The sequence below is a fragment of the Squalius cephalus genome, assembly GCF_949319135.1.
Source record: "Squalius cephalus genome assembly, chromosome: 3".
NCBI classification, from domain to species: Eukaryota; Metazoa; Chordata; class Actinopteri; order Cypriniformes; family Leuciscidae; genus Squalius; species Squalius cephalus.
In genome coordinates this window covers 7,169,010-7,196,737 of record NC_137124.1, presented here as the reverse complement: position 1 = coordinate 7,196,737, position 27,728 = coordinate 7,169,010, and the positions used below count along the sequence as shown (strand labels likewise).

Genomic DNA, 27,728 nt, shown 5'->3' with positions numbered 1-27,728 from the left:
CTGTCATTTTAGTGTGTCTGCGTGAGGTAATCAGAACTGCTCTTTAAGCTCCGCCTCCTGTGACGCGAGCAGCAGCATATTTGCATTTAAAGGGCCAGACACAAAACGGTGCGTTTTTGCTAACCCTCAAAAAGTGACAACTTTAACATGCTATTTAAAAATATCTGTGGGGTGTTTTGAGCTAAAACTTCACACACTCTGGGGACATCAGAGGTTTATTTTACATCTTGTGAAAAGGGCATTATACCACCCCTTTAAAAGGAGCTAAGAAACTATATCCTCACTCTTATGTTTTTCATGACGGGAGTTTGACTGGCTGTCTAATTTTGTCTTGTCTTGTTTTCTTCGACATGCTGGTGCCTACACACAAAGTCTTGTGACCTTGAAGGGCCACTCGTACCTAACTCAGGGTCCTGGTGGCAGCCGTACACACTATGGAGATGTGCTTCTGCCTATCAGTCCATGTGTGGAAATTTACTATGTTTATATATTTCTTAGCCAATCAGAATCATTCAACCTGAAGTAAGGACATAGTTCAGACCTTGGTGAAGGGTATAACTGCTGTGATCTTGGTATTGTAAGCCGGGCGGCCTGCAAACTCCTTGTGAGTCTTGAAGCTGAATTCTGCCTTATGAAACTACAAACTATCTTCAGTAAAAATGTTCTTCAATTTATCATAATTCTGACTCTTTTCTTAAATTGACTGCACTTCTAATTCCTGGTCTTAATTAATCATATCTGGTCCTTGGGTCTTTAACTGTAAAATCGCTAACAGAGTGTAAAACAGATATTTATTACAAACTTGTTATACGGTTCTGCTGAGCTCCTGCTTCTTCTGTAAAATTGGAACTTAGGTCTACGAATGAAATACTGTTGGTGGCCATTTTCTGCTGCTACAGATACGTGATTGTCAAGCTTTGACCTATCAGTATAGATAGGATTATGATGTGGAAAAAGGCTTTTTAAAGAAATGCTGATGATAAATATGTGGATAAGTTTCAGCCACCTTATTACAGGACAATTCCAAATCTAGCAGAGCTATAAAATATGCTCCCATAATCCAGCCGGGAACAGACCAACAGTTTAGCCGCAAAAGAACTGTGCAATCTGCATCTTTATTGTTAAGTATGAAATCAAACCTCTACAAATGATACAGAACACAGCAGCGCACTGGTTAAAGTGCTTAAGAGAGCCCACACCCACACAGAAAAACATTGATGTGACTATTGTGAGTCAAAGTTATAGCGCCACCAACTGGCAGCAGGAAGTGTGTCACTTTCAAAATTATTTGAAGTTGTACAAAAGGCCTGCTATGAATCCAACATGTATATAGTTAACATGGGAACATTGCTTATTACGTCCAGTAGGTGGCAGCCTGCCCTTACTCAAGTTCACTGCAAGGGTTGCATCAGCCGCGACGCAGAATGCGTTATGAGGAAATGAACAGAATCTCCGGTTAGGTGTGGACTGTTAGTGTTTGATTACTGAGAAATTTACCCTCTTCTCATTATTCCTGAGTAGTTTCAGTTTGTGTGCGTCGATGACGATATGTAAGTGCACTGTTTACGAATGTTTCTTTGAGAGTTTCTAGTAGCTATTTAACATTGTCATATGTGCTGTTGATTCATTCTAATGCTAAGCTAATTATGACGTTCGTGAAAGACATACATAGTGTACTATTTGTCAAGCATTAAGTGATTATTCTTTCTATATGCTCACTGTAATGATGTAACAGCTCCAACTGATTGTTTTATGGGAATTGTTGTTCTCTTTTGATTATATTCTGATAGTATTGTTCTGATGTTCTAGCTTATGAGCATACTGTTGTACTAATTGTGATAATATTATTGCAGTTAGTAATTATTATTCCTTCTCTCTGTTTATTTAGAACCACACAAACACATACAGAGAGCTACTGAATTGCGTATTATTTATATTGCAAACCAAAGGAAGAAATACCTGTATGCCATACCGTGCTGATTGCTGTTTGTTATACCAACTATTGAAGTAAACCTATATCAACCTGGTTCTGTCTTCCTGAGTCGTGACTGACATCCTGTAGCGAATGCAACATATTACCACCTGATTGAGTCACAACTAAACCTTCCTAACATTTGGTCCTTCGAGCCGGATGTGATTTGCTACAGTGACAGTATGGTTGATGAGTATCAAAGAGGAACTGTTCCAGAGTATGTAAGGCCAAACCGCCAGAAACGTCATCCTGCTTACCTGGATGATTTTGAAGTGGACTATGGAGGTTGTCAACCAGGTAACAAACATCCTCAGCACTTAAGCACAGCACGGTATGAGCACAGACGAGAACAGGAATCCAGTGGGAGCAAAGGAGGTATACAACAGATGGCACCTCGTACTCCACCTAGAGACATTAACCAGTCATCAGAGTCGACATCATATCCTTACCTTCCGGATTCAAGGCCACAATCCTTTGCAGCCCCACAGTATCGGACTGCTGCCATGGATCTGCCTGAGGCCTCTACTCCTGTCCATGAGCAATCAGCTAACGTTATGCCTGACCCCCACATCAAGCCCACAGGTCGACTATGTACCAGTGCTCCGCCTAGATCTGCCACTCTTGACTTGCATGCTTCTCCTTCATATGTGGTTTCCCCAGATCCTTATTCACCACAAGCAGGGACTCCACGTTATTCCTTCAGTGGCATGAGTCGTAGTGCTAAGGACCCCAATTATCCCTCGCAGCAGCCTAGAGCTTCCCCTACTGACCAACATAGTGCTGCAGACATGATGGTTATGATTGATAAAATGATGGGTCAGTTACAGATCATGAAAGATGAAGTAGCGTCAAAGCATGACACCCCTAGAGGACCAACACCCAATCGTCCGCAGCCTTATAAAGAGCCACCACCTGTGCATTATGAATACCCTGACTCACAGTGGTACGCACATCCACCGCAGTATGTTGTAGATCGATCTGGGCCATATGACCGATTCCAGAGCAGCTACGAGCCTGTCACTAGATTAAAGAGCGATATGTACCACCATCCAAGGCCACTACCTGTTCAAAGACCAAAGCCTTACTGGTTAGAGCAACCTTCCATTCAGTTTAGAGAGTCAGCTGCAGAATATCGAGGTCCTAAGCCCAGTATACCTTACCTTGTGCATAAAGATCCAAGTGAGTTTGCACGTCTGAAGCTTGCTTTGCACAATCTGCTACCTGAGGATGGGTCAGAGTTGTTTAAGTATCAAATTTTGGTGGATCATCTGCAGTTGGAAGATGCTAGACTGATTGCAGATTCTTTCCTCAACTCTCCATATCCTTATACCGAGACAATGAACGCCTTGACAGAGAAATTCGGTAAGCCTCATCAACTTGCATTGAATAAGATTGCTAGAGTAATGGACGCGCCAGATGTCCGTCCAGGAGACCCAGAAGCCTTTGAAAGGTTTGCATTACAAATTCAAGCCCTTGTAGGACTGCTGAAATCCTTAGGACCAGATGGGGATGCTGAATTGATGTGTGGGTCCCACGTAGTTCGCCTGCTGACCAAGTTACCACCTGATTTAAGAGCTACCTTCAGGAGACAAATGCTACCTCATCATGCTTCAACCTTTACACTTACAGAGTTCTCCAAATGGTTGCAGTCTGAATCGTGGTGTCAAAATAGTGATTTGGTGGGAAACATTCAGCTAAAAGGATGGACAAAGCAAAGAATTGAGAAACGCAAAGAGCAAAGGACAAGACCAGCTACTGTACTGCACGGAGCAGGCAGTTTCACCCCAAATAGTACTTCCTCTCCAGTCAAAGCAGCCACTTCACCAGAGAGGCAGGTGAAAAGTAAAGCCTTTTGTCCCTACTGTGAGAATACAGACCATTTCCTTAGTCAGTGCCTCAACTTTCAACAGCTCACGACTGAACAAGTGAAAACCTGGATTCAAACAAACAAGCGCTGTTGGAAGTGTGGAAGGACACATTTAGCTGCACAGTGCAATCTGAAAAAACCCTGCAATAAATGTAGAGGTAAACATTTGCTCATACTCCATGACATCAATTACAAGGCCGTCAAAGATACTGTGCCAGCATCAAGTTCCACAGCTGAAACGTTATATCTGGACAGACCTGGAACAGATGACCGGGTCCTGCTGAAAGTAGTCAGAGTTCTGTTGAGATATAAGAACCGCACCTTGGACACTTATGCTATCCTTGATGATGGATCCGAACGCACCATCTTGTTACTTGCTGCAGCTCAGCAACTGAATCTGAAAGGTGATGAAGAGGAGTTATCCATTAGAACCATCCATCAGAAAGTGTCACGTTTACAAGGCTCAACAGTTTCATTCAGCATATCTCCAGTGGCGCAACCACATAAGACGTACCATATCAAGCAAGCCTTTACTGCGGATCAGCTGGGATTATCTAACCAATCCTATCCGATGGAGGCACTCGTAAGCAAGTACAAACACCTGAAGGGTCTTCCCATTCAGTCCTTTGAGAAGATTCACCCACTCCTTCTGATTGGTGCCGATCAGCCTCATTTAATCACCCCAATTGAGCCAGTTCATCTTGGACCACCTGGCGGGCCAGCCGCCATCAAGACAAGACTGGGTTGGACACTACAGGGTCCAGCAAAGCTCCTTCTGAATCCTCTGAATCCTCATCAGATCCTTTTCACATCGGTGTCATCCAGGCAAACAGAGCTAATAAGAAATGTTGTGAAGTTATGGGAACTGGACATTCTTCCGTACCGTAATGAGAAATCGGTTACTCGCTCCAGGGAGGATCAAACAGCTCTTGAACTCCTGAACAAAGGAACTATCAGAGTTGACATAAACGGCGTCCAGAGGTATGCTACCCCCCTGTTACGTAAAGCCAACATGGCTTGTCTTAACGCCTCTCAAGAAGCAGTAATGCCACACCTTCGGAGAACTGAACAACATCTCTGGAAAGATCCTAAACGTGCAGCGACCTACTCTGTTGAAATCAAGAAACTAGTGGATGAAGGGTATGTAGCCAAACTGGATCCAGATAAAGCACCCCAGAGCCATGAAAGGTGGTTCATACCACATCATATGGTCACCCACAATGACAAAAATCGACTGGTCTTCAACTGCTCGTTCCAGTACAAGGGGATGAACTTAAACGAATCCCTAATTCCTGGCCCAGTGCTTGGTCCATCACTCCTTGGAGTCCTGATAAGATTCAGAGAGCATTCCGTTGCTGTGAGTGGGGATGTGAAGGGAATGTTCCATCAAGTCCGACTTCTGGAACAGGACAGACCTATCCTGCGGTTTCTTTGGAGAGATATGGAACGAGACAGGGAAGCGGACGTTTATGAATGGCGGGTGCTCCCATTTGGCACTACTTGCAGCCCCTGCTGCGCTTCCTATGCACTGCACAAACATGTCCTTGACAACACAGAGACAGGTGATAACCTACAATTCACTATACAAAAGAGCTTCTATGTTGATAACTGTCTCCAGAGCCTGAACACAGCTGATGAGGCCAGAGGGCTGATTAACCGTCTCAGGGAGTTACTGGCAGGTGGAGGATTCAATATCCGACAGTGGGCCTCAAATCAACCTAGTGTAGTAAGTCATCTACCCAAGGAAGCTCAGTCTACCAGCACTGAACTGTGGTTGTCACAAAGAGAAACAGAAGTTCCTGAATCCACTCTAGGTCTGCACTGGCATTGCCCCACCGACACTCTTAGGTACAAGCACCGTCCCCTAGAGTATGGAAAGCCCACCATGCGCAATTTTTATCGAGTTCTTGCCAGTCAGTATGACCCATTGGGCTTCATTCTACCATATACAACCAGAGCAAAAATCCTCATCCAAAAACTGTGGGCTAAGCCGAGAGAATGGGATGATCCTTTATTCCCTGATGAACTCTTGGAGAACTGGCTGCAGTGGGAAGACGAACTCAAAGCACTTTCCACTATTACTTTCCCTAGATGCTATGTGACTCCAGAAATGGATAATTCCTCTGTCGTAAGAGAAATACATGTGTTCTGTGACGCATCAGAAAGAGCCTATGGTGCAGTCTCATACCTGAGAACGGAGAATAGTCAAGGCAAGGTACAGTTAGCATTCCTACTTGCACGCTCCAGAGTTGCACCCAAGAAACAGTTGTCCATTCCCAGACTTGAACTCTGCGCAGCACTCTGCGGAGCCCAGTTAGCGGAATTGCTAAGGAAGGAACTTACACTTGAGTATCAGAACATCACCTTGTGGTCTGATTCAACCACAGTGCTGAGTTGGTTGCATTCAGATTCGTGCCGGTTTAAAGTCTTTGTTGGCACCAGGATCACAGAAATACAAGAAACAACAAACCCACAGGATTGGAGGTACGTGGACTCGGCTCAGAATCCTGCTGATGACTTAACGAGGGGAAAACGTCTTGAGGATCCAGCCAGTATACAGACTACAGAGAATTACTGGAAGCTACTGCACAATATGTTCATGGGGCGGCAAATGGAGAGCCACTAACAGCTGCAGATTTCCTACAAGCAGAAATACTTCAGTGGAGAACATCTCAGCAAGATAGTTTTCTCTGTGACATCCAATGCCTGAAACAAGGTAAACCTCTTCCTTCAAACAGTAAACTGCTCACTTTGTGTCCAGAGCTGGACAAAGAAATGGATGTAATTCGAGTGGGAGGAAGACTTCGACGAGCTGAGGCACTCGACATTGCCACGAAGCACCCAATTGTCCTTGATCCCAGTCAGGCCCTTACCAAGCTTATAATCCGAGACTACGATCAGCAGTTAAGACATCCAGGCTCAGAGAGAGTTCTAGCTGAAATTAGAAGGAAGTTTTGGATTCTGCGTGGTAGAGAGGCTATCCGAAATCACCAATTCCGATGCACTGACTGTAGGAGATGGAGAGCTAAACCAGAAATCCCACAAATGTCAGAATTGCCTGTGGCTCGACTTCAACTATTTAAGCCTGCATTTTATTCCACGGGAATGGATTGCTTCGGGCCCTTCTCAGTTAAGATTGGAAGGAGAGTGGAGAAAAGATGGGGAATAATTTGGAAGTGTTTAACGACCAGATGTGTCCATCTTGACATATTATCAAGTATTGACACTGATTCTTTCCTCATGGCATTTAGGAGATTTGTGGCACGTAGAGGAACTCCTTTTGAGCTGTGGTCTGACCAAGGGACAAATTTTAAGGGAGGGGAGAGAGAGTTGCAGGAAGCATTCAAAATGATGTCACCTGAACTACAGCAACAGTTGGCAAAGCAGAAAGTTCGCTTTCACTTTAACCCACCTGGAGCTCCTCATTTCGGAGGAGTATGGGAACGTGAGATACGATCTGTAAAATCAGCTCTGTATGCTTCTGTTGGTGCTCAATCGGTGACAGAGGAAGTCCTCAGGACAGTATTAATTGAGGTAGAGGGAATACTGAACTCCAAGCCTCTTGGATACCTATCCTCTGACGTCTCAGACACTGATCCTATTACTCCAAATCACCTTCTTATGGGGCGGCTGGATGGCTCTCTCCCACAAGTTGTATACCCGCAGAGCGAAATGATCAGTCGTAAACGATGGCGCCACAGTCAAATCCTCACGGACTTATTCTGGTCCTCATTCATTAAGTACTACCTACCAAATGTGCAGACCCGATCTAAATGGCAGAAAGACGTTGAGGACATGGCCGTTGGGAATGTTGTTATGCTGGTAGACCCTCAATTGCCTAGAGCTATGTGGTTAATCGGAAAGGTCACCAAGGTCATGCCAAGTGCAGATGGGCATATCCGAGCTGCAGATGTGCTAATCAATGGACGAACCTATACCAGACCAGTGTCTAGAATGATTGTACTTCCTGCTATCCCTGACGACACAGAAACCTCATAATTGTAGACCATTTATCAGGGACAAATTTAGTTCCTAATTTTGGGGGCGGCTGTACAAAAGGCCTGCTATGAATCCAACATGTATATAGTTAACATGGGAACATTGCTTATTACGTCCAGTAGGTGGCAGCCTGCCCTTACTCAAGTTCACTGCAAGGGTTGCATCAGCCGCGACGCAGAATGCGTTATGAGGAAATGAACAGAATCTCCGGTTAGGTGTGGACTGTTAGTGTTTGATTACTGAGAAATTTACCCTCTTCTCATTATTCCTGAGTAGTTTCAGTTTGTGTGCGTCGATGACGATATGTAAGTGCACTGTTTACGAATGTTTCTTTGAGAGTTTCTAGTAGCTATTTAACATTGTCATATGTGCTGTTGATTCATTCTAATGCTAAGCTAATTATGACGTTCGTGAAAGACATACATAGTGTACTATTTGTCAAGCATTAAGTGATTATTCTTTCTATATGCTCACTGTAATGATGTAACAGCTCCAACTGATTGTTTTATGGGAATTGTTGTTCTCTTTTGATTATATTCTGATAGTATTGTTCTGATGTTCTAGCTTATGAGCATACTGTTGTACTAATTGTGATAATATTATTGCAGTTAGTAATTATTATTCCTTCTCTCTGTTTATTTAGAACCACACAAACACATACAGAGAGCTACTGAATTGCGTATTATTTATATTGCAAACCAAAGGAAGAAATACCTGTATGCCATACCGTGCTGATTGCTGTTTGTTATACCAACTATTGAAGTAAACCTATATCAACCTGGTTCTGTCTTCCTGAGTCGTGACTGACATCCTGTAGCGAATGCAACATATTACCACCTGATTGAGTCACAACTAAACCTTCCTAACAGAAGTCACCCTCTTATGTTTACCCGATTTGCTTCAAACTTTATGTGTATAATGTAGACACAAGGCAGATGTAGACCTGTGAAAGGATTATTGATATCTTAGATACTGTTGCCGTGGCAACGCATCCAACTTTAATATTCTTTTCGGATGCGTTTGAGACTCTTAGCATGCTTGAAATTGGATGAAACTCGACAGATACATCACATTTATTAGCCAGTAGACATGTGAAAAGAAACGGGCGTGGCAGGGGGGCTCAACAGCGCCCCCTTGAATGGGGTCTGAAAACTTGGTCCATATATCAAACATGCTTGCATGAATTAATATGAAACTCGGTACACATATAGATCTCATCGGGCCGAACAACTTTCCCTCTATCAAGTTTCACGCCAGCCCAACAGGAAGTCAGCTATTATGGGTTGTTTGGAAAACGCTTGCTGTGGAATGTGAAATACTCCTCCTAGAAAATTCATCCCATCCCCACCAAACTCGGTGTGCATGAAGTCAAGACATTGAGGATGCTAAATTGCGGACGGATTTTTGACATCTCGAACGGTTTGGCCGTGGCGAGGAAACGAATTTATGGCGAGAAAAGAGAGACACGAAGTGTTATAACTTCTGCATACATTAACTGATCTTGATGAAACTTCAGAAGTGTGTTCGTGGTAAGAGGCCGGTCAGATGGATGCAACTATTGTGAGTCAAAGTTATAGCGCCACCAACTGGCAACAGGAACTGTGTCACTTTCAAAATGCTTTTGACAAAATGGGGGGGTTACTTTTACCCACAGTTACAAAAATCAGTTCATATATTGGTCTCATCGAGCCGGACAAGTTTCTAATTTACAGTCATTAGCTCTGACCAACAGGAAGTCAGATATTTTGGTTTGAATGTGGATTTATTTGCAAAATCGGCCTCTGAATGTTATATATATATATATATATTTTAAAGTGACAAGACAGATAATATTACTTCTCCGATATATATATATATATATATATATATATATATATATATATATATATATATATATATATATATATAGCTGCGAGCAGCGATGGAGGGCCCAAGCCGGTGACACACCAGGGTGGCGGTGCCACCGGCTTGGGCCCGCAATCGCTGCCCGCAGCTATATATTTTTTTTATTTTTTACTTTTAATAAATCATTGATAAATTATACACGTTGTATAATTTCAATTAATTAGACATGCTTATTACAAGAGTACAAACTGTAGCAAGCATAAGCCTATATGTTTAATCTCTGGGGTCCTTGGAAAATGTCCCTGGACCCAAAAAATTTGAAAAACCCTGTTCAAGACAATGTTTGAAAATGTAAATGTTTATCACATCTCTTTTTTTTTTTTTTTTTTTCTTCCTTGGCTTATTTGCTTTAAAACATCTAATGAATCAATGTAAATATAAATAGAAGATACAATCAAATACTCACAGAGGATGAGGTACAGTTCACTGGACCCCATGCTGCCACAATGATGTGTGTTCAAAACCAGATGCTTCCTTTATTTAACAGTCATTTCATACTTCAAGGAAGAGGGAGGGTCGAGAGAGAGAGAGAGAGAGAGAGAGAGAGAGAGAGAGAGAGAGAGAGAGAGAGAGAGAGAGAGAGAGAGAGAGGGGGAGAGAGAGAGAGAGAGAGAGAGAGAGAGAGAGAGAGAGAGAGGGGGGGGGGGGGTTAAATATCTCTTTTACTAGAGATATTTAACTTCTCTTTTAGTACATTGAAGATGTTTTATCATATTACATTGTTACAACATCGAATAATGTGTTGATGTAGTGCTTTCAATATAGACCAGGGTGAATGGAATTTATAAATCACTCTTTTTTTTTTTTCTTGTACTGTCACAACTTTTTTGAATTGGAGTAGAAGAGGGGCATCATGAGGACATATTCTGTATTGGACTGGAGTTCATGAATCACCTTTTGCTTGTGAATGAATGTGATTTGCATTTGTCACTTTGTCTCCTGCCAGTACTTCATCTGCGCCGAACACCAGTCAGCTCCTGCAACAAATAACTGTGAATGCTAAAGCTAAGTGCAAACCTGCTACTTTGAATTCCATACTCATCTGTTTACCACACTACTTTATTGAACTTCTTGTGAATAAAGACTGTTGTTTTATGTTACATCCGAATCTTCTCCTTCTCTTATTGTGACACAGATAAAATTAACTGAACTGAATCCCACCTGAATGTCTGCCAGTTTTATATTTCAAGTATTACAATCCAGAGCATGTGGAAAGCATGTAATTATTTTGGTACCCATATTAACAGTTTACAGCACTCAGACTGACTTGAGCATGCACTCTATAATAATTTCTCACAATATAGCATTTTAAGAAACAACATAAAATACTAGAATTAACTACTTACCTATTGACATCTGATGGGCTCGATGCAAGTTACATGGACACAAATAGCACTTAGCAGTTTCTATATAGTATATGCAATTGAATTCAGATAACAGTTACCCTTTTTATTTAAACTGAATGATTATCAAGTGTATAATAATTCTCAATGGCCCACTCTGAATAACCATTTTATAATAATTGGTAGTACTATCAAAATAAATATCCAATGTACTAAAGAGAAAGACTTATGGTGCTAGTTATTTATGATATTTAAAATATATTTAAAGGGCACCTATTATGCAAAATTCACTTTTACATGGTGTTTGAACATAAATGTGTGTTGGCAGTGTTTGAGCAAAACCACCCTAGAATGATAAAAATCCACCCAGTGTTTTTTTTTTACAATCTCAATAAATCATAAGCACTGTCTCAGAATGAGCTGTTCTCAGATTCGGCGCAATGTGACGTAGAATTGAGCAGGCCCCTCCCACGATGGTTGATTGACACTTCAGTTTGAGCATAGACCCGCCCTGAGTGAGCTGGACACAGAGTCCGCCATTGTTCGACGCTTGAGCAGCTGTAGACAAGAATGTCTCCTAAGCGATTGAGGTGTGTTGTTGATGGATGTAAGAATGAACATAGCAGTCTTCATTTACTCCCGTTGTTACTCAAGGATGGATCTGTACTGTTTGTGATCCAGCTTACGGTCTCCGGAGCGACAGGCCTAACGTCACTGATCACGGCAGAAATGAAAGTGAGAGCGCGCTCTTTATCACAGGTCATCGAGTCATTTTACGGATATAAGGTTTACCAGTTTATTAAGTACCCACTGAAAAGGTGTATATATTTGTTTACTGTTAGTTGTAACGAGTGTTTTGTGTACTTCGCTGTGTATGTTGATGATAATGAAAGGGAGAGAGAGAGAGTTTATGGATAAGACTTTAATGCGCACTTCTTATACTGTGTTTATGCAGCTCTTACTGTGATTCTCTGTAGTAAAACTAACGCTCATCTTTTGTGTGATGTACAATAAACTTCACTGAACTCGTCAGTATATTTTGGTCATCATTCGGACGAGGTTTGCTACAGCAGGCTTGTATTAATAGTGGATAAAAGCAGATGACAAATAAATTATAACCATAATTAAACTAAACTATACCTGTTCTATCTCTATACAGCATATATTCTCTGGCTCTGTGGGCATTATTGTCCGACTCCGAGTCGAAATGAACACCGCAACTGAGATTTTCTTTTGAGATTGTCCTTCTGGTTCTTCCCATTGCGAGCTCGTGAGGCTCCACCCCCTGGGCCGTGCAGCAGCAGTTAATTTGCATTTAAAGGGATACACACTAAAACAGCACGTTTTTCTGAGCCCCAAAAAATGACAATTTAAACATGCTGTAAAAAATGATCTGTTGGGTATTTTGGGCTAAAACTTCATATACATACTCTGGGGACATCAGAGACTTATTTTACATCTTGTGAAAAGAGTTATAATAGGTGGCCTTTAAGTTAGAATTGGATTAGTGTAGAACTTGTTGATCATGCACTGTGAATGTAACATGAGCTGACAGTTGCACTGCAGCTCGTGCACCACTGATGCATGATGTGTGAAATAGCCCTGACACATGGCTGTAATGTTTTTTTTTTATGTTATAAATAATTGCCTACATACAGAATTATCTTTGACTTGCCTTGTTTTATCATTAGAAAGCCATGACCTTCTACTTTTCACACAAAACCTAGTTCTTTTATCTTTGTTGTATGTAGACTAGGTCTATCACAGCATTTGAATGTCTATATTCCTTTTTTGTTGTTGCTGGAATCTCTGTGTGTTGACAGGGTGTGGCTGTTTCACGCAGTGCACACACACACACACACACACATACACACACACACCAATCGCTTGTTGGATTTTCTTTTTTTTCTTCTTCTTTTTGTTGATTTTTAACACGAAAAACGTACTCGTTTACTGACGTAACCTCGGTTCTCTCTAGAAGAGGGAACGAGTACTGCATAAGTATCTTACGCTAGGGGGAAAATCTCTTTTCCGCGAGATATTGAAGCCAAAAAATTATCCTTAATTTTGTAATAATGTAAAACGCGTTGCGGCAGCATGCAGACAAAGGCAAGACAGCTTGCGTGCCTATTGGCTGACCTGCGGCAACTGCAGCAGCCTATCGAGAGAGGCCTGTCACGTCAGATCCAGTGAGGGCGCTTCGCGCCCACTGCGTCACGTTCCGCCGAAACAGGCGTGGCTTAGGCCTATAAATACGCTCAACAGACTGATATAATCTGGTTGTTCATCGCCGAAGCGAACCAGAGCGTGTTGCATGCACGGCTAAGATACACAGTACTCGTTCCCTCTTCTAGAGAGAACCGAGGTTACGTTAGTAACCGAGTACGTTCTGTTACGAGAGGTCTCTCGTACTGCGTAAGTATCTTACGCTAGGGGAACCCAATGTAAAACGCAGTGCGTGCTGAGATTCAACACCAAAGTCCCAAGGGCAGGTGCCCGGGGCTCATATAGTGCACGATCACCAGGGAACTCACAGAGAGTCCGGGAAAAAAGGGGCTAGAACAGCATTTTTTCCCCAGATTTAGTAGTGTCCTATAAGGCGCAGATTACATAAATAGTATTCCATAGAGACAGGGCGAAAGACTCGGCCTGAACTGATGAATATTGTGGGTCTTACACATGGGCAGCATAGAATTATTCAGTCGATCAGCGAGCAGCGCTCAGAAGTTTCAGTGTTCTGAGCCGATAGCATCAGAACAGACAATACTGATTTATTAGACCGACAGCAGCTTGGCCTGTAAGGCGGGAACTTCTAGGTTATAAAACCTTATAAATGTAGACGGGGAGGCCCAGCCTGCCGCCATACATATATCTTGCAAGGCAATCCCACTGGACCAAGCCCACGACGAGGCCATGCCTCTTGTGGAGTGCGCTCTGACACCTAACGGGCACTGCAGGCCCTTAGAAGTGTAAGCCAGTGCTATAGCATCAACTATCCATCTGGATAGACTCTGTATCGACACGGCTAGTCCTTTAGAACGTCCGCTGAACGAAACAAAGAGCTGCTCCGTCTGTCTGAAGACAGTCGAGCGAGACACATAAGCCCTTAATGCCCTGACCGGGCAAAGGAAGCTCGCGTCCTTCTCCTCATTAGAGACCGGCAGGGCTGACAGGGAAATCACCTGCGCCCTAAACGGTGTGTTGAGGGATTTTGGAACATACCCGTGCCTTGGTTTGAGTATGACTTTCGAGTCATTTGGCCAAATGGAATATACACGTCGCGCTCACTGAGAGCGCTTGTAAGTCCCCTATGCGCTTCACTGAAGCGAGAGCCAGAAGAAACACTGTCTTGAAAGACAAGTGTTTAATATCTATCGTTTGGATTGGCTCGAATGGGGCACCTTTCATGGCTTCGAAAACCGTAGAAAGGTCCCACATGGGGACTGAAGGAGGTCTAGGAGGATTCAGCCTCTTAGCTCCCTTAAGGAAGCGGATGGCTAAATCGTTCCTTCCAAGTGACTGGCTGAGCGCCGGTTTAGTAAACGCTGCTATGGCCGCCACGTAAACCTTGAGCGTGGATGGGGTCCTGCCCTTATCCAGCAGCTCTTGTAGGAAGGAGAGAACCTTCGTCACCCCACAGTATGGGGGTGATATGCCACGAGCTGTGCACCAGCTAGAGAACACCGACCATTTTGAGGAATAGAGCCGTCTGGTATACGGGGCCCAAGCCTGCGTGATCGTGTTTAACACTCCCACCGGGAGGTTAGTGGGTACCCGTTGATAGCCCACACATGTAGGGACCATAGCTCTGGGCGAGGATGCCAAATCAAGCGCTCGGCCTGAGAGAGGTCTCTCCTCACTGGTATTGGCTATGGGGCAGTGCTTGTCAGCTGCATCAGAACTGTGAACCAGGCCTGGTTCTTCCAGAGCGGAGCCACGAGTAGCACTGAGCATCCATTTTCCCTGATTCGCTCTAATACCTGAGGCAGGAGTGTGACGGGGGGAAAAGCATAGAGTGGGCAGCGGGGCCAGACATGGGCCAGCGCATCCCTGCTCTTGGAGAAAAACTCCGGACAGTGAGCGTTTTCTTGAGACGCAAACAGGTCTACCTTCGCTCTGCCGAACCTCTTCCACAGCAGTTGGACTGTCTGCGGGTGTAGAGACCATTCTCCTGTCGGAACATTGTTCCTGGACAGTCTGTCTGGTCCTGTATTCAGAAGGCCTGGCACGTGTGCTTCTCTCAGCGAGGTCCGCTCCTGACCTCCCCTGTGAACGATGCAGTTTGCGCGGCTCGAACAGAGGGAGAGCAGATAAGTTATCATCCCCCACAGACGCAGCTTCTTGGTCGATATCGACGACGGAAGCGGCGGCAGACGGCGGCCGCTGTCCATCAGGAAGAGACTCTAACGAAGCGGGTGAAGCAGGCGGGCGAACCGGCGAGCTTTTGCGGGTTGGGGGAGGTTCCGGAACCCGTTGAGCACGACGCTTTTTACGGCGCGGTACCACGGCGGGCGGAGGTGCAGTCTCAGAGAAGGATGCCAGGCGAGTCCTCAGAGTCACCATAGGCGGTAGGAAAAGGTGCATCTTGAAAAAGACGCCCGGCTCTTTTAGTGTAATGAGAGTGTGTGTCGCGGCGGCAAACACACACACACACACACAAAACACAGTAGCAGAGAAAAGGATATAACGCCGGATAGCGCAGCAGGAACGGCGACTGAATGCGGCGCGGCCAGCGGCCAGCGGCTTCAGGTGCAGTGGCTCATCCCGCTGAAGAGCTTTCTCAGACGGCGCGGCTTCATTCTTTCCGGATCCAGCGATGCGTGAGCTTCGCTGAAGAGATGAAAAATCAGATTATATCAGCCTGTCGAACGTATTTATAGGCCTAAGCCACGCCTGTTTCGGCGGGACGTGACGCAGTGGGCGCGAAGCGCCCTCATTGGATCTGACGTCACGAAAGGCCTCTCTCGATAGGCTGCTGCAGTTGCCGCAGGTCAGCCAATAGGCACGCAAGCTGTCTTGCCTATGTCTCCATGCTGCCGCAACGCGTTTTACATTATTACAAAATTAAGGATAATTTTTTGGCTTCAATATCTCGCGGAAAAGAGATTTTCCCCCTAGCGTAAGATACTTACGCAGTACGAGAGACCTCTTGTAAGAGAACTGAGTTTTAACATTTTTAAATTTAAACATTAAACATTTTAAAATGTTTAAAAAATAATTTAAACGTTTGTGTTGTTGAGATGTATTGTGAATCAAGTTTTTTTTTTTTTTTTTTTTGTTTGTTTTATGAAATCAAATAAAAGTATGAACTGAACTTAAGCAGCAATCTCCCTGGTACTGTTTATTTTGTTTTCTTAAATAACACTCTTTGATCTGAAAACCTTTTTGTAACCTATATTATATGCCTATTCAAATTTGGACTTGTCTGGCAACCAAACCCTTTAATTAAACATACCTCTTATTAATTCTTCAAATTTAATTTGGGGCAGCCACCGTAAACAGTATACCGACCGATGGAAAGTATGTATGAATTTTAATATTTTCAACATCGATTATATTTGATGCACTAAATGTTTCCTAATATGGACACGTCCAAATGTAGGAGGATGCAGTTACTGATTAAACTGTTAAACATTCTCAGTATCCAAGTTTTAAACTGAAGAGTTATGCAAAAATGCTGACCATCTTACAACTAGATCTACACATGTGTGATCCTGTGAAGAAAACATTTAAAAACAGAAGAGCCGTGAGAACAGTTTGAGAATGTGTGAAGTGAAAAGAGACCTGCTAAAACACTGCCTCTAAAACCAGACTAAACTGGTTGACTGTTGTTCTCTGGCCTCTTTACAGTTTACAGTTAACAGAGGTTAAGATCAGTCACACAGACACGTGTGCATCAAGCTGCTCAAAACCTCGTTCTATCATGACAGCGATGAGTAGACCGGAGGTTAACAGCTGGTTGTCTGGTCATGACAGCCTGAAGCTGAACACACTCAAAACAGTGGAGATGAGAATGGACTTTAGGAGGAACCACAGGAATGCACAATGGCATCTGTGGAGTCCTTTAGGTCGCTACCCAGACAGGAACATAGTGTCGTCCCAGATCCGGCCCACATCTGGTACATGTGGATTCCACGCATACCAGATGTGGGACAGATCTGGGCCGACATTGTTACTGTCCATATATAGGCACCAAAATCTCCCATGGACCTGAAGTGGGACACATTGCTACAAAAAGCTCTATAGCAGAGGTTTTACTTCATGTGCCGTCTGAGGAAGTTTAACTTTCATTGAGTCTGTCCTACACCTGTCTGATATGGTTCAGCTACCAAACTCGACAAAAATAGGTTACAACAAACAATCAGGGGTGGGTTTCCCGAAAGCATCGTTGGCCAACTATGGTCGCAAGTTCCGTCGTTACCAATAGAGTTCAATGGACATTGCGATGAACTTGCGACCATAGTTGGCCAACGATGCTTTCGGGAAACGCACCCCAGGACGGCTGACAGGATCATTGGTTCACCATCCAGAACTTGTATACTTCCAGAATGAGGAAACAGAAGCAGCATCATCACTGACCAGTCTCTTTTTAACCTCTCCAGGTTGTAAACCAGGTCTGGAATTATGTAATTATGATCGTTCTTTAATATTTAAAAGTCCTGATGGAACATTAACAGTAATCAAATGTGAGTGAAGAGACACCATGATTCCAAGTCGTGGATGGTGTGAATATGCACTTGTGTAAAGCAGGTGTTTTTTAAACACTCCGTTTGGGGTGAAGAGACACTGGAAATCCAGTGTTAGTGTAAAATCACAAACTGAAACTCTTCCATTCAGATAGGAACATCTAATTTATTCTCTGCTTTTATTGTTATTTTTATTTCTTATGCATAATATTTTTATTTATGCATCTGTTGTGATTATTTTGATTTTTTTTCCCCCATTTAAAGCTCTTTGAATTAACAATGTGTATGAAATGTGCGATATTACTAAAATCGCCTTTAATTTCAGAACCCTTTGTTTATCATGCTCATTTCAGATGGAATATTTTAAATAAAGACAAAACCGATCAAGCATTGACTATTTTACAAACATTTGTGAGCAGCTGCCTACATCTGTTGTCACTTTTCTGTTATTAATCAGTTAAAGCAAATTATGATCATCTATGAACAGTTTGAAAATAATCAACTTTATTATTATTATTATTATTAAATGAAGGTGAATTTATGGATATGTGCTATTTTATTCTATACAGCAAGGTGCTTTAGATGTGCAGAAATCTTGTTTATATTTATCACAAAACACAATTTATGGGCTTAACTTTAAGCTTGTTAAAATAATCTTATATTACTGAAAAACTAAACGGAGTTAAAACTTAACTAAGCATGTTAGTTTTCACCAAAATCGACAAGAACGTCAAACAATAACTCTTATTTCTTCTTAAAACATTGCACCCAAAGTAGTTAAGGAAACCCGTAGCTCTTTTGCAGATAATATGTGTGGCTCTTAAAAGAGCCTTTGTGTTGTGTTGAGCTGACTCCTCTACTTGGAGCTGGTGTATTTGGTCACCGCCTTTGTGCCCTCAGACACGGCGTGTTTGGCCAGCTCTCCGGGCAGCAGCAGACGCACGGCGGTCTGGATCTCTCTCGATGTGATGGTGGAGCGCTTGTTGTAGTGAGCGAGACGAGACGCTTCACCGGCGATGCGCTCGAAGATGTCGTTGACGAAAGAGTTCATGATTCCCATCGCCTTGGAGGAGATCCCGGTGTCGGGATGAACCTGCTTCAGGACTTTGTACACGTAGATCGCGTAGCTCTCCTTCCTGGACTTTCTGCGCTTCTTTCCGCCCTTTCCGGCGGTTTTAGTGACGGCCTTCTTCGAGCCCTTCTTGGGTGCGGACTTCGCTGGTTCAGGCATGACGCTTCAATCAAAGATACTCAAAGTACAATAAAGATGTGATGCTACAGGCGAGCTTTATGCACTGCTCTATGCTAATTTCCAAAGGGAAGTACGTCCTTCTCTGATTGCTAGTTTTCCAGAACCAACCCATAGAATGATTTCATTGGCTACATTAAAAGTTCCGTCACTTGCATGACACCCAGGCTTTAAAGGTCCCATGACATGAAATTTTCACTTTCTGAGGTTTTTTAACATTAATATGAGTTCCCCTAGCCTGTATATGGTCCCCAAGTTTCTAGAAATTTTAATCGGTGTAAATCGAGCTTTTGCTATCTTTCTCTGCCTTTGAGAAAATGGACGCTCAATCGCGCTGATCTTGATTCTCCTCCTTATGACGTTGTAAGGAGGAATGTTACCTCCCCTGTCTCTGCTTTGCCCGCCCAGAGAATATTTTCCGCCCATGAGAAAATGCGATAGGAAGTAGGAACGCGCACGCGCGATTTTAGTTTGTCCACGAGAGATATAATGGCTTTTGAGCGAGCGAAGCATAACAATTGCTCAATAATTGGATGTACAAATGAACACCGAAGGGTTAATACAGAGCTGGGCTTGCTGAACGTCTGAAACTAAAGTCTGGATCAGTACCAACTCTCTTTGGCTCAGCTAACGTTACACACCTCGGACAAGTAAGTCAACTAATGATAAAAGTTGTTGCTTTACTGTTTATGGTTACCTAGCTTGTTACACGTAGGCTGTAACATTAGCTATGCAGTTACTTGCGCTAATGTAAAGGTAGACAGCATCAAGTATGTGTGTGAATACACACACTGTAACGCGAGTGTTGTACACTTCTTTGTTATTTGGATAACCGTTTTCCTGTTGGTTATACGGCGTGCGCGATATCCGCATTTCAAGATGCCAGAGCTTGATGTAATTAAAGATAAATTACAGACGTTACAGATCTCTCGTGAAAAGGCAACAGTAGGTTAGTGTTAGCTACATGATAATAACTAAACCATCCGAATAAAGTACCGTATCCAGACATAATATTTTAAACTAACCATTCGGAAACGTCCTGCTGGAGCCGCTGAGTTGCAACTTCTTCATCCGTTGCTTCTCCATCTGGATCAGATTCTGGGTCAAACTGAAATGCTTGAAAGATTGCGTGTCTCCGTGCCATTGCAATATATCCAATGTAAACATGCATGGTCTACCGTTGCCGCAGATGGTCAAGGCCACACCCACCCTCCACCTTACGCCGCCTTTCTCCTCCTCATTAACATTTAAAGCTACAGACACCGAAACGGCCCGTCTGAAGGAAGCTCATTCTGGGACTGGTTTATAGTGGCTATAATTCTGCACCGAGACTGAATTTTTGGAAAGAGATTTCAGATACAGTACTAGGGACCACTAAGGCCTATATTAAAGCCTACAAAAAGTAGCATGTCATGGGACCTTTAAATGTTGATCCCGCCCAGGGGCGGAGTGGCAATCGGGAGAGTCGGGACTTTTCGGCCAGGGTATATTCTGGCAAACCGTCTGCCAATCACGTCTAGCAATCGGCAAAGCAAACTGTGGCACACGCCATTTACCAACAAGCGATGGGTAATTCGCAAAGCACAATGTTATTTTCTGTTTCCCCAGCACGATACCATAGAACGGCATAAAGTAAGCGGTTTGAGAAGTAAGAGGCGGGGCACCAGTTAAAAAATGTCAAAGTTAAAGTTCACGCAAACAGGTATTAATAGACAAGGTTTAGTCAAATATTGATTGTTTATAGCTGAATTAGTAGAACGCAATTATATTTGGAACATAGATAGAATATAGCCTAGGGGAGCGCGGGGCACAACCTAACGCGGGGCTAGTTGTAACACGCTTGTTTTAAATACTTCCGCACATGCTTGAATGACGAAACTTTGTGTTTTTTTTTTTTTTTTTTTTTTTTTTTTTTTTTTTTTTGGAAGATATCCATAGACATTTATTAAACCATAGCAAAAGTACATTTCTTACTTAAATTAATTTTTCATCTCTATTTTTTGTGTTTATTTAAAATAAGACAAATCTGATATTATTTTAATCTCTAAGATGTTATTTAACAGTTGAGATAGTTCTTTAATGCTTCGCTAACTAGCAGAAGACACTAGCAGGGTTTAAATCCCAGTTGTGCAGGCGAGGGCATGTTGTAACACTGCGTTACAATGTGCCCCTATTAGAAATATGCTATTATATTCTATACTTTTATTAATTTTATTGAGAAAACGTGAGAAAAAGGTGAATACTGACTGAGAGTCAATGTTCAGAAATTACTAATTATTTGTTTTGAACTATGTTGTATAGCTGTGTTTTCATGTGTTCGTAGTCAAAACTCAAAAATGAGTTTATATTTAATTATTAAAAATTGCCATTATTTTATATGAAAACGTTTTTTAATTGTATTTTATTTATAAAATATTTTAGTTTGTTTTGTATATTTTTTTTTATTAGATCAGATAACATTTTAAGCTGTCATATGGTCATGTTACAATGTGCCCCACACATGTTACAATGTACCCCACCTATGGGGCATGTTGTCACATACACTCTTAGAAGGAATGTGTAGAAAAATTACACAAATTATGTGTAACACTCTAATTTACACATTTTGTGTCAATATTAACTAAAACTGTGTATAAAAAAATAATCTATTTTACACATATCCATGTGTAGTTTAAAGTTTACACAACTTGGGTATTTACTCAAAGCATTTAACACAATATGAGTAGACTGATGTGCTTACACACTTTAATGTGTTAATTTTTATAACGCGACCGTTATTTAAATTAGCTAGTCGAACTGAACCAACCAATAAGGTGACTTTTGAGTGAACATAATCCAGTTCCAGTCAGTTGCAGTTCAGTAACGTTACCCACACAGCAGGAGACTCCTAAACGGATCCGCGTTCAAGTCGCCAAACCCGCGTGACTGTCACATTCGTTATGGCACCGCCCAGAGGATCAGCTCCGCCTCCGGGCGGCGCCGTAAAATCTACTGTCAAACAGCGGATCCAGAGCGGACCCATGTCGGATCCTCGGACGCGCACGCGCCTTTTCTGTAACGGTTGAACTACGCACACACACCAAGAGCCGATATCAGTCGAGACTTTCTTCGCTGGGACACGGTTGCGCTGAACCCTCTTTTGAGTAAGTATTGATTTATTGCGACATTCACAGTAAACATTGTTTTTTAATCGTCGTGTACTAATGATTGTAATGACGTTGTTTGACATTAGGACAACTTTAGCATGTTCACTCGTGGTATAATGGTTTAGCGCTATAGCTTTTAGCTAGCTGTGCATTATTAAGTTTGCATTTTGGCAATTTTTGTCCCGTGTAGTGTCTATCTGCCATCCTCTTTATACTGAAAATTAAGCTTCGGCATTTTAATCACTGTTTGAGTCGGTTCAGACAACTAATGGGTATTGGCGCCTGTTTGAACGTCAAAAAGTACGGGCTTATCTGCTAATGTTAGCTAACGTTACCGTCTTACCTTGAAACCATCCAGCAAATTGACGGTACTGTATGTGATTAACGTCACCGCTCATTTTACACAGTTTAAAAACTAAACAAAACGCTAAGTGAACATAGCTACGTTTTTCATGTTGGTTTTGAGCGCGTCTCCCCCGCAGCGGGGAGACACGGGCAGAGGGACCGCAGAGAGTTCACTAACGTGGAGTTCACTAACTTTCTTGTGTCGTCTGGGGTTTGATAAACAGTAAATTCATCAAATTCAGTGTCCACAATGCTATTTTCCATGTCAGACTCCACGGGACCCACGTGAGTGCGGATTTCATGTCGCGGCTTTCGTCGCTGTCACTTTGCCTATATATATTCTTATTAATATAAATAAGATTGAGTGACAAGTAGTACTCGCCATTCAGTAACGTTAGAGCAGACAGCTCTGCAGTCGTGTAATTAAGACTTTATGACTTTTCATAAACAGCTGAAGACCTGTGACTTGCATTTATTCATAGCAGACGCTTTTATCCAAAGCGACTTACAAATAAGACAAATAAAAGCAGTTAAACTAACAGTAGGACAACAAGTGCTATGACCCTTCTCAATTAAATTTGTGTTCCCTTTCGAGAGGTCTCTTGTATATTGCGTAAGGCAAAACTCCTTTTCTCGAGAATATTGAAGCCACATTTTTAAATAACGCAGTGAAGCTGCACAGCAACTGTGTCTAGCGCGGTCATTGGCTGTTGCGCAGCAACTGCATGGACCTTTGGCGAGGCGGCTCAGACGCTTGAACCAATCAGGACAGCTGCCCGCCAAAATGGGTAGCTGCCCAACCGGAAGCCCTGCCAAATTAGGAGGGACCTGCTATTTTGTGGCATCCAATCAGTATCGTCCAACGTAGCAGCAACCAATCACATGTAACTGGAAGTCAAGCGACATTTTAATAAATATACAATATGATTACGCCATACTAGGCATTTCTTTCTGTACATATATTTCATTATTTAACAAACATGTACACTCATTCATAAATTATATTTATAAATGTACAAATTTATAATTTCAAGTTTAGCTTAATGTTTTTTTTTTTTTTGTATTATGTCTATGATCTTCGTTACTTGATTTATATTTGATAAAGCTTTTTTAATCAAATAATATAAAATAATTACTAATAGAAGAAGTCCTATTTTATTTAAATATGTGCTAAAATTGTATATAAATTGATATAATAACTTATTTGCCTGGCTAAAAGCGGCATCCACTGGACACTTGTGCATGCTTTAGTCCATGTTATTCTTTTTTTGATGATTAATAAATACCCCTTTTCTTTCTTTCTACATTAAGGATGCCTTTTCATCTAATTGAATTTCAAGCGAGCGGTACATTGCTGTTGTGCCAATTGACTGGTACGACGACGGGATGGTGTACTGGCCCAGCTTTAAGAGCACTGAACGTGTGAAAAGGGCAGCTGCTAACAAGAAGAAGCATGAGCCAAACTGGCCAAGATATGATGTAAAGGTCGTCAGAACTTGTGGTATGCCAATTCATAAAATTCTTGTTTAAAAATAATTTCATGGTTGCTTCTCCTTCTGCTTGGAATAACGTATTATTTCTATGTTCTGAAAATGCACATGAAATTGTCTTTGCCTTGTAGTGTTTAAAATTTTCCATTTATATCTACTGATGATATTCTTGGCCAGGTCTCTTTTGTAAGATATATTTTGTGTTCTCAATGATACCAACCTGGTTAAATAAGATGACAATAACAATAATTATTAAAATCATCATCATCAATAATAATAATATTATGTGCAGCTCTACAGCTAATTTGAAACTCATGTTCATTTTAACATTTTCAATTTTAGACAACTACAAAGACGCCATTAGGCTTATGACTCAATATCAGACCGGCTGCAACACCTCTGAGCTACAGTCTGATGCAGAGCAGGACGGTGCGCTGCCAGAGAAAAGAGCCAGGAAGCCAGTGTAAGGGTGTTCTGTCTTGTTTTTGTTTTGTTTCTACAGTAATAGGAAGGTTATTTCCCGTAGCATTCAAAAATAGGCCAGAGATGCTTGTACTATATGTATATTTGGCAATTTTGGGATTGCAATAACCATAATGGTTACTTAACAGCCATCGTTTTGGGGACTCTGATGAGAGTGAAAAATAGCCAGAAAATGGTGACTTTGCATCTCTGAGGATGCCACAACCTTCCAACTTGCCTGGTGTATCAGTTGAAGCCTCAAACCCAAGCCAATTGCACTGGCAGAGTAAGGAATAATCTCTTAACATTGAAATAACAAATCATAATATTAATATTATGGTTACCATTCTTAGTGCTAAAGATATTCCCCTCTCCTTGTATCCATTCCTTCAGCGCCACCATCTCGCCGAGTGCCAAGCATAGCATTTCTCCCATAGCACCTGACCATGGGGCAGGACAGCAACACCCTTCACCACCTCAACTCCCTGCACCGGCATTTAACATGCGGAGAGTTACTCAAGGTAGGGACTGATTTCGGAAATATTAGTGAATAGAAAATAACCCATGTGTATTATCAGTCATGGTTAACAGATGACTACCATTTAATAAAAAAAATCCCCCCTCTCGCACACCACCCACCTCACTATGGGCTAGGAATGGCAGTCCCTCCACAACTTCCTCCACCCCCCGCACCAGCCATCAACATGCGGCGAACAGAGGAAGCCTGCCCAAGCCTGTCGTATAGACCAACATGGCAAGGGGGAAGAATGACCGATACCATTCCCTGCTCTGGTGAGCAATAACTGACAAATACAACCATTACATGTTTTCTTCAAACTTTGTCAATAACTTTTGTCATTAACTAATGTCAATAACTAATGTCAGTATTATGAGTAATGAGGATAAACACTGAAACGTGATATATTTTATACACTGCATTTTAGCTATATTTCATGTTTGTCAACAGCAGCTGAGGTACACATCCTAAGCCTGCTGGAAACCATTAAACAGCAACAAGACCAGCTTATGGCAAAGGTGAACTACCCGTGGAGGTGGAGGGATACTGCAAAACTGTCAATGGATTGAGGTGAGACTGCTGAATGTATATATACACCTTTTACCATTGATTGCTTAGTGCTCTCCACTCGTGTTAATTATCTGAACGTGCTCCTCCCGAACTTTGTTAATAAAACATCATTTAGAAAAGAAAAAGTTTTCCAGTTTTTTTTCTTTAATGGAAAAAGTAGAAACATAGAAGTTTTCTATCTTTTTCTACGTCTCTGGACACTTTCAAAAGGAACAAAACATTTTAAATGCACCTTTAAATTCAACTTGAGCTTAGAAATGTTTACCTTGCTGTCTATTTGAAAAAATATGTCTTTGACTTTTAGATTTCTTCTTTGGCCACCATTGGAGGCCAGGATGTGAAGAGGGTGACCTGGAACATCTTGGGCAGGCTCTTCACAGATGAGGTGTCCCATCAGATAAACTGGAAGGGTGTTCATAACAAAAAGCCCTTCAGTAGAATGGCAACAAAGACCTTGCTTTTCAGTAAGTATATAATTCGAAGTAATATTTAATACAAAGTAAATAGTTTGTAAATTTTAGGGCGGCCTCGCAGCAACGGTCTTGCCAATATGACCGTGTAGCCTTTTTTAGACTGGCTACTATACCATAGACTTTTTTGATGTTTGATGTCCTTTTTTGGTAACACTTTAAATATACCACGCTGATTTATCCACATACAACATGTGCTCTGATCAAGGAACCATTGAATACCACTGATATTGTTTGAACATTTTGGATGTCTTTTTTAAACATCCGATAGCGAAAGGCGCGGCACACCTTACCCTGATCACGAATTCATAGTTTACCCACCTCTTATTTTAACCACCACAGCCCTGTTTATAACTTTTTTTAAGTCATGTTTCTTTTTAAATTTAATCTCCTTAATACCTATCTCATATATTGTATTGTGTAAGCATACTTGGCTTTGGACGCTACATAAACATAAACATATCTGTCTGTTTGATTACAGGTGCTGTGAGAAAAAATACTGTGACCCGCTCAGCTACAGATGCGGAGGTCACCAAGCATGCAATCAGGTGGTTCAACCTGGCGACAGATCGGGCTACGAGAAGACGTGTCCCGCCTCCATCCAGACAAACTGATTAATAGGAGTAATAAACCATGTTTTTATTGAACTTCTTGTCGTTCACCAGTTATTCATTTTCTGATATTTTAGCTGTTTATAGTGCAGCATTTCATTGAAGTTGTAGCTTAATAGATAAAATATTTTATGTTTGCACAGACCTAGGCATATAAAGCACTAAATTAGGTTTTGACCACAAAATTAATGTAGATTAGCCTAGCCAACATAGGCTACTTGAAAACAGAATAGGCTATAACCTATAACTTTCCATAAATGTAAATGTCAATTTTATATTTCCATTGAGTAGTGATTATTTGTGTACAGTAAATTGATGTCTTGTATTGAAACTTTTCTGTTAAGCCTATTTACAATATTGTTAGGTTAAAAATACAAGGCAATGCAGATTTAAGCTTAATATAGGTCTATATTGCTGTAGTAGCCTAGGCTATAGACCCAGTGATAGTTCGGGTTTTATCCTATTGTTTAGTTAATCCTACAGCAAGAAAAGAAGGGATTTTGAAAATGAGATAAACGGGTCCAAAACGGACCCGGGCCAGATGAGTCAGAATTTTTATGAGTCCGTTTCGGGTCCCAAAAGGACCCGCCGCGGATGCAAGGTTTTAATCGCGGATGCGGAGCGGATGCAGCGCGGAGCCACAGCGGATCCGCGATCCGCCTTCGTTGCGGATCCGTCACTGCGCGCAAGTGGACGCCGATACGGGTCCGTTTCACGGGTCCGTTCCGGAAGCCGCGATACCTCCGCGGCCGATCCGCTGCGGAGTCCTTTTGCTGTGTGGGTAGTAGATAAAAGTCTGTTAACGACAGCAACTATTTTGTTTTTACTATATTGTTGAAAATAAAACATGTACCTTATCACTTCGTTATCGACTACCCCTCGCGTCAAAACTGTTCGTGAAAACCACCTCTTTTACCAGGGAGGAGATGATTCGCGCCGAATCACGCCGGTGATGCTCAAGGTTCTTGAGGTAAGCTCGCTGTACTTGAATTATTTTTTTTTACTCATGTTCATTTACAAAAACAATATTTCCTGCTACTGTTATTTTAATACTGGCTTAAAAGCTAGGTTACGACGAGATTTTGCGGGCAAAAAA

The 27,728-nt window shown here is 42.1% G+C and overlaps 2 protein-coding genes and 1 long non-coding RNA gene across 3 annotated transcripts in view; 1 reads left to right on the top strand and 2 right to left on the bottom strand.

Annotated features, from left to right (window-relative positions):
- LOC307156321 (immunoglobulin superfamily member 1-like) overlaps positions 1 to 27,728 on the bottom strand; it is a gene marked incomplete at its 5' end in the record, with an annotated part of 516,462 nt that overhangs the window by 95,333 nt on the left and 393,401 nt on the right. The gene's annotated exons all lie outside the window — the stretch shown is intronic.
- Positions 18,524 to 19,003, bottom strand: LOC307155421 (histone H2B-like; the record flags this gene model as incomplete). Its single annotated transcript, XM_079866025.1, has 1 exon — positions 18,524 to 19,003. The coding sequence occupies one exon, from the start codon at positions 19,001 to 19,003 to the stop codon at positions 18,629 to 18,631; it is 375 nt and encodes a 124-aa protein (XP_079722151.1). The 3' UTR covers positions 18,524 to 18,628.
- Positions 21,925 to 24,884, top strand: LOC307155429. Its single transcript, XR_013820506.1, has 5 exons — positions 21,925 to 22,164; positions 23,824 to 24,013; positions 24,345 to 24,465; positions 24,614 to 24,750; positions 24,858 to 24,884. It is a non-coding gene; the product is annotated as an uncharacterized lncRNA (long non-coding RNA).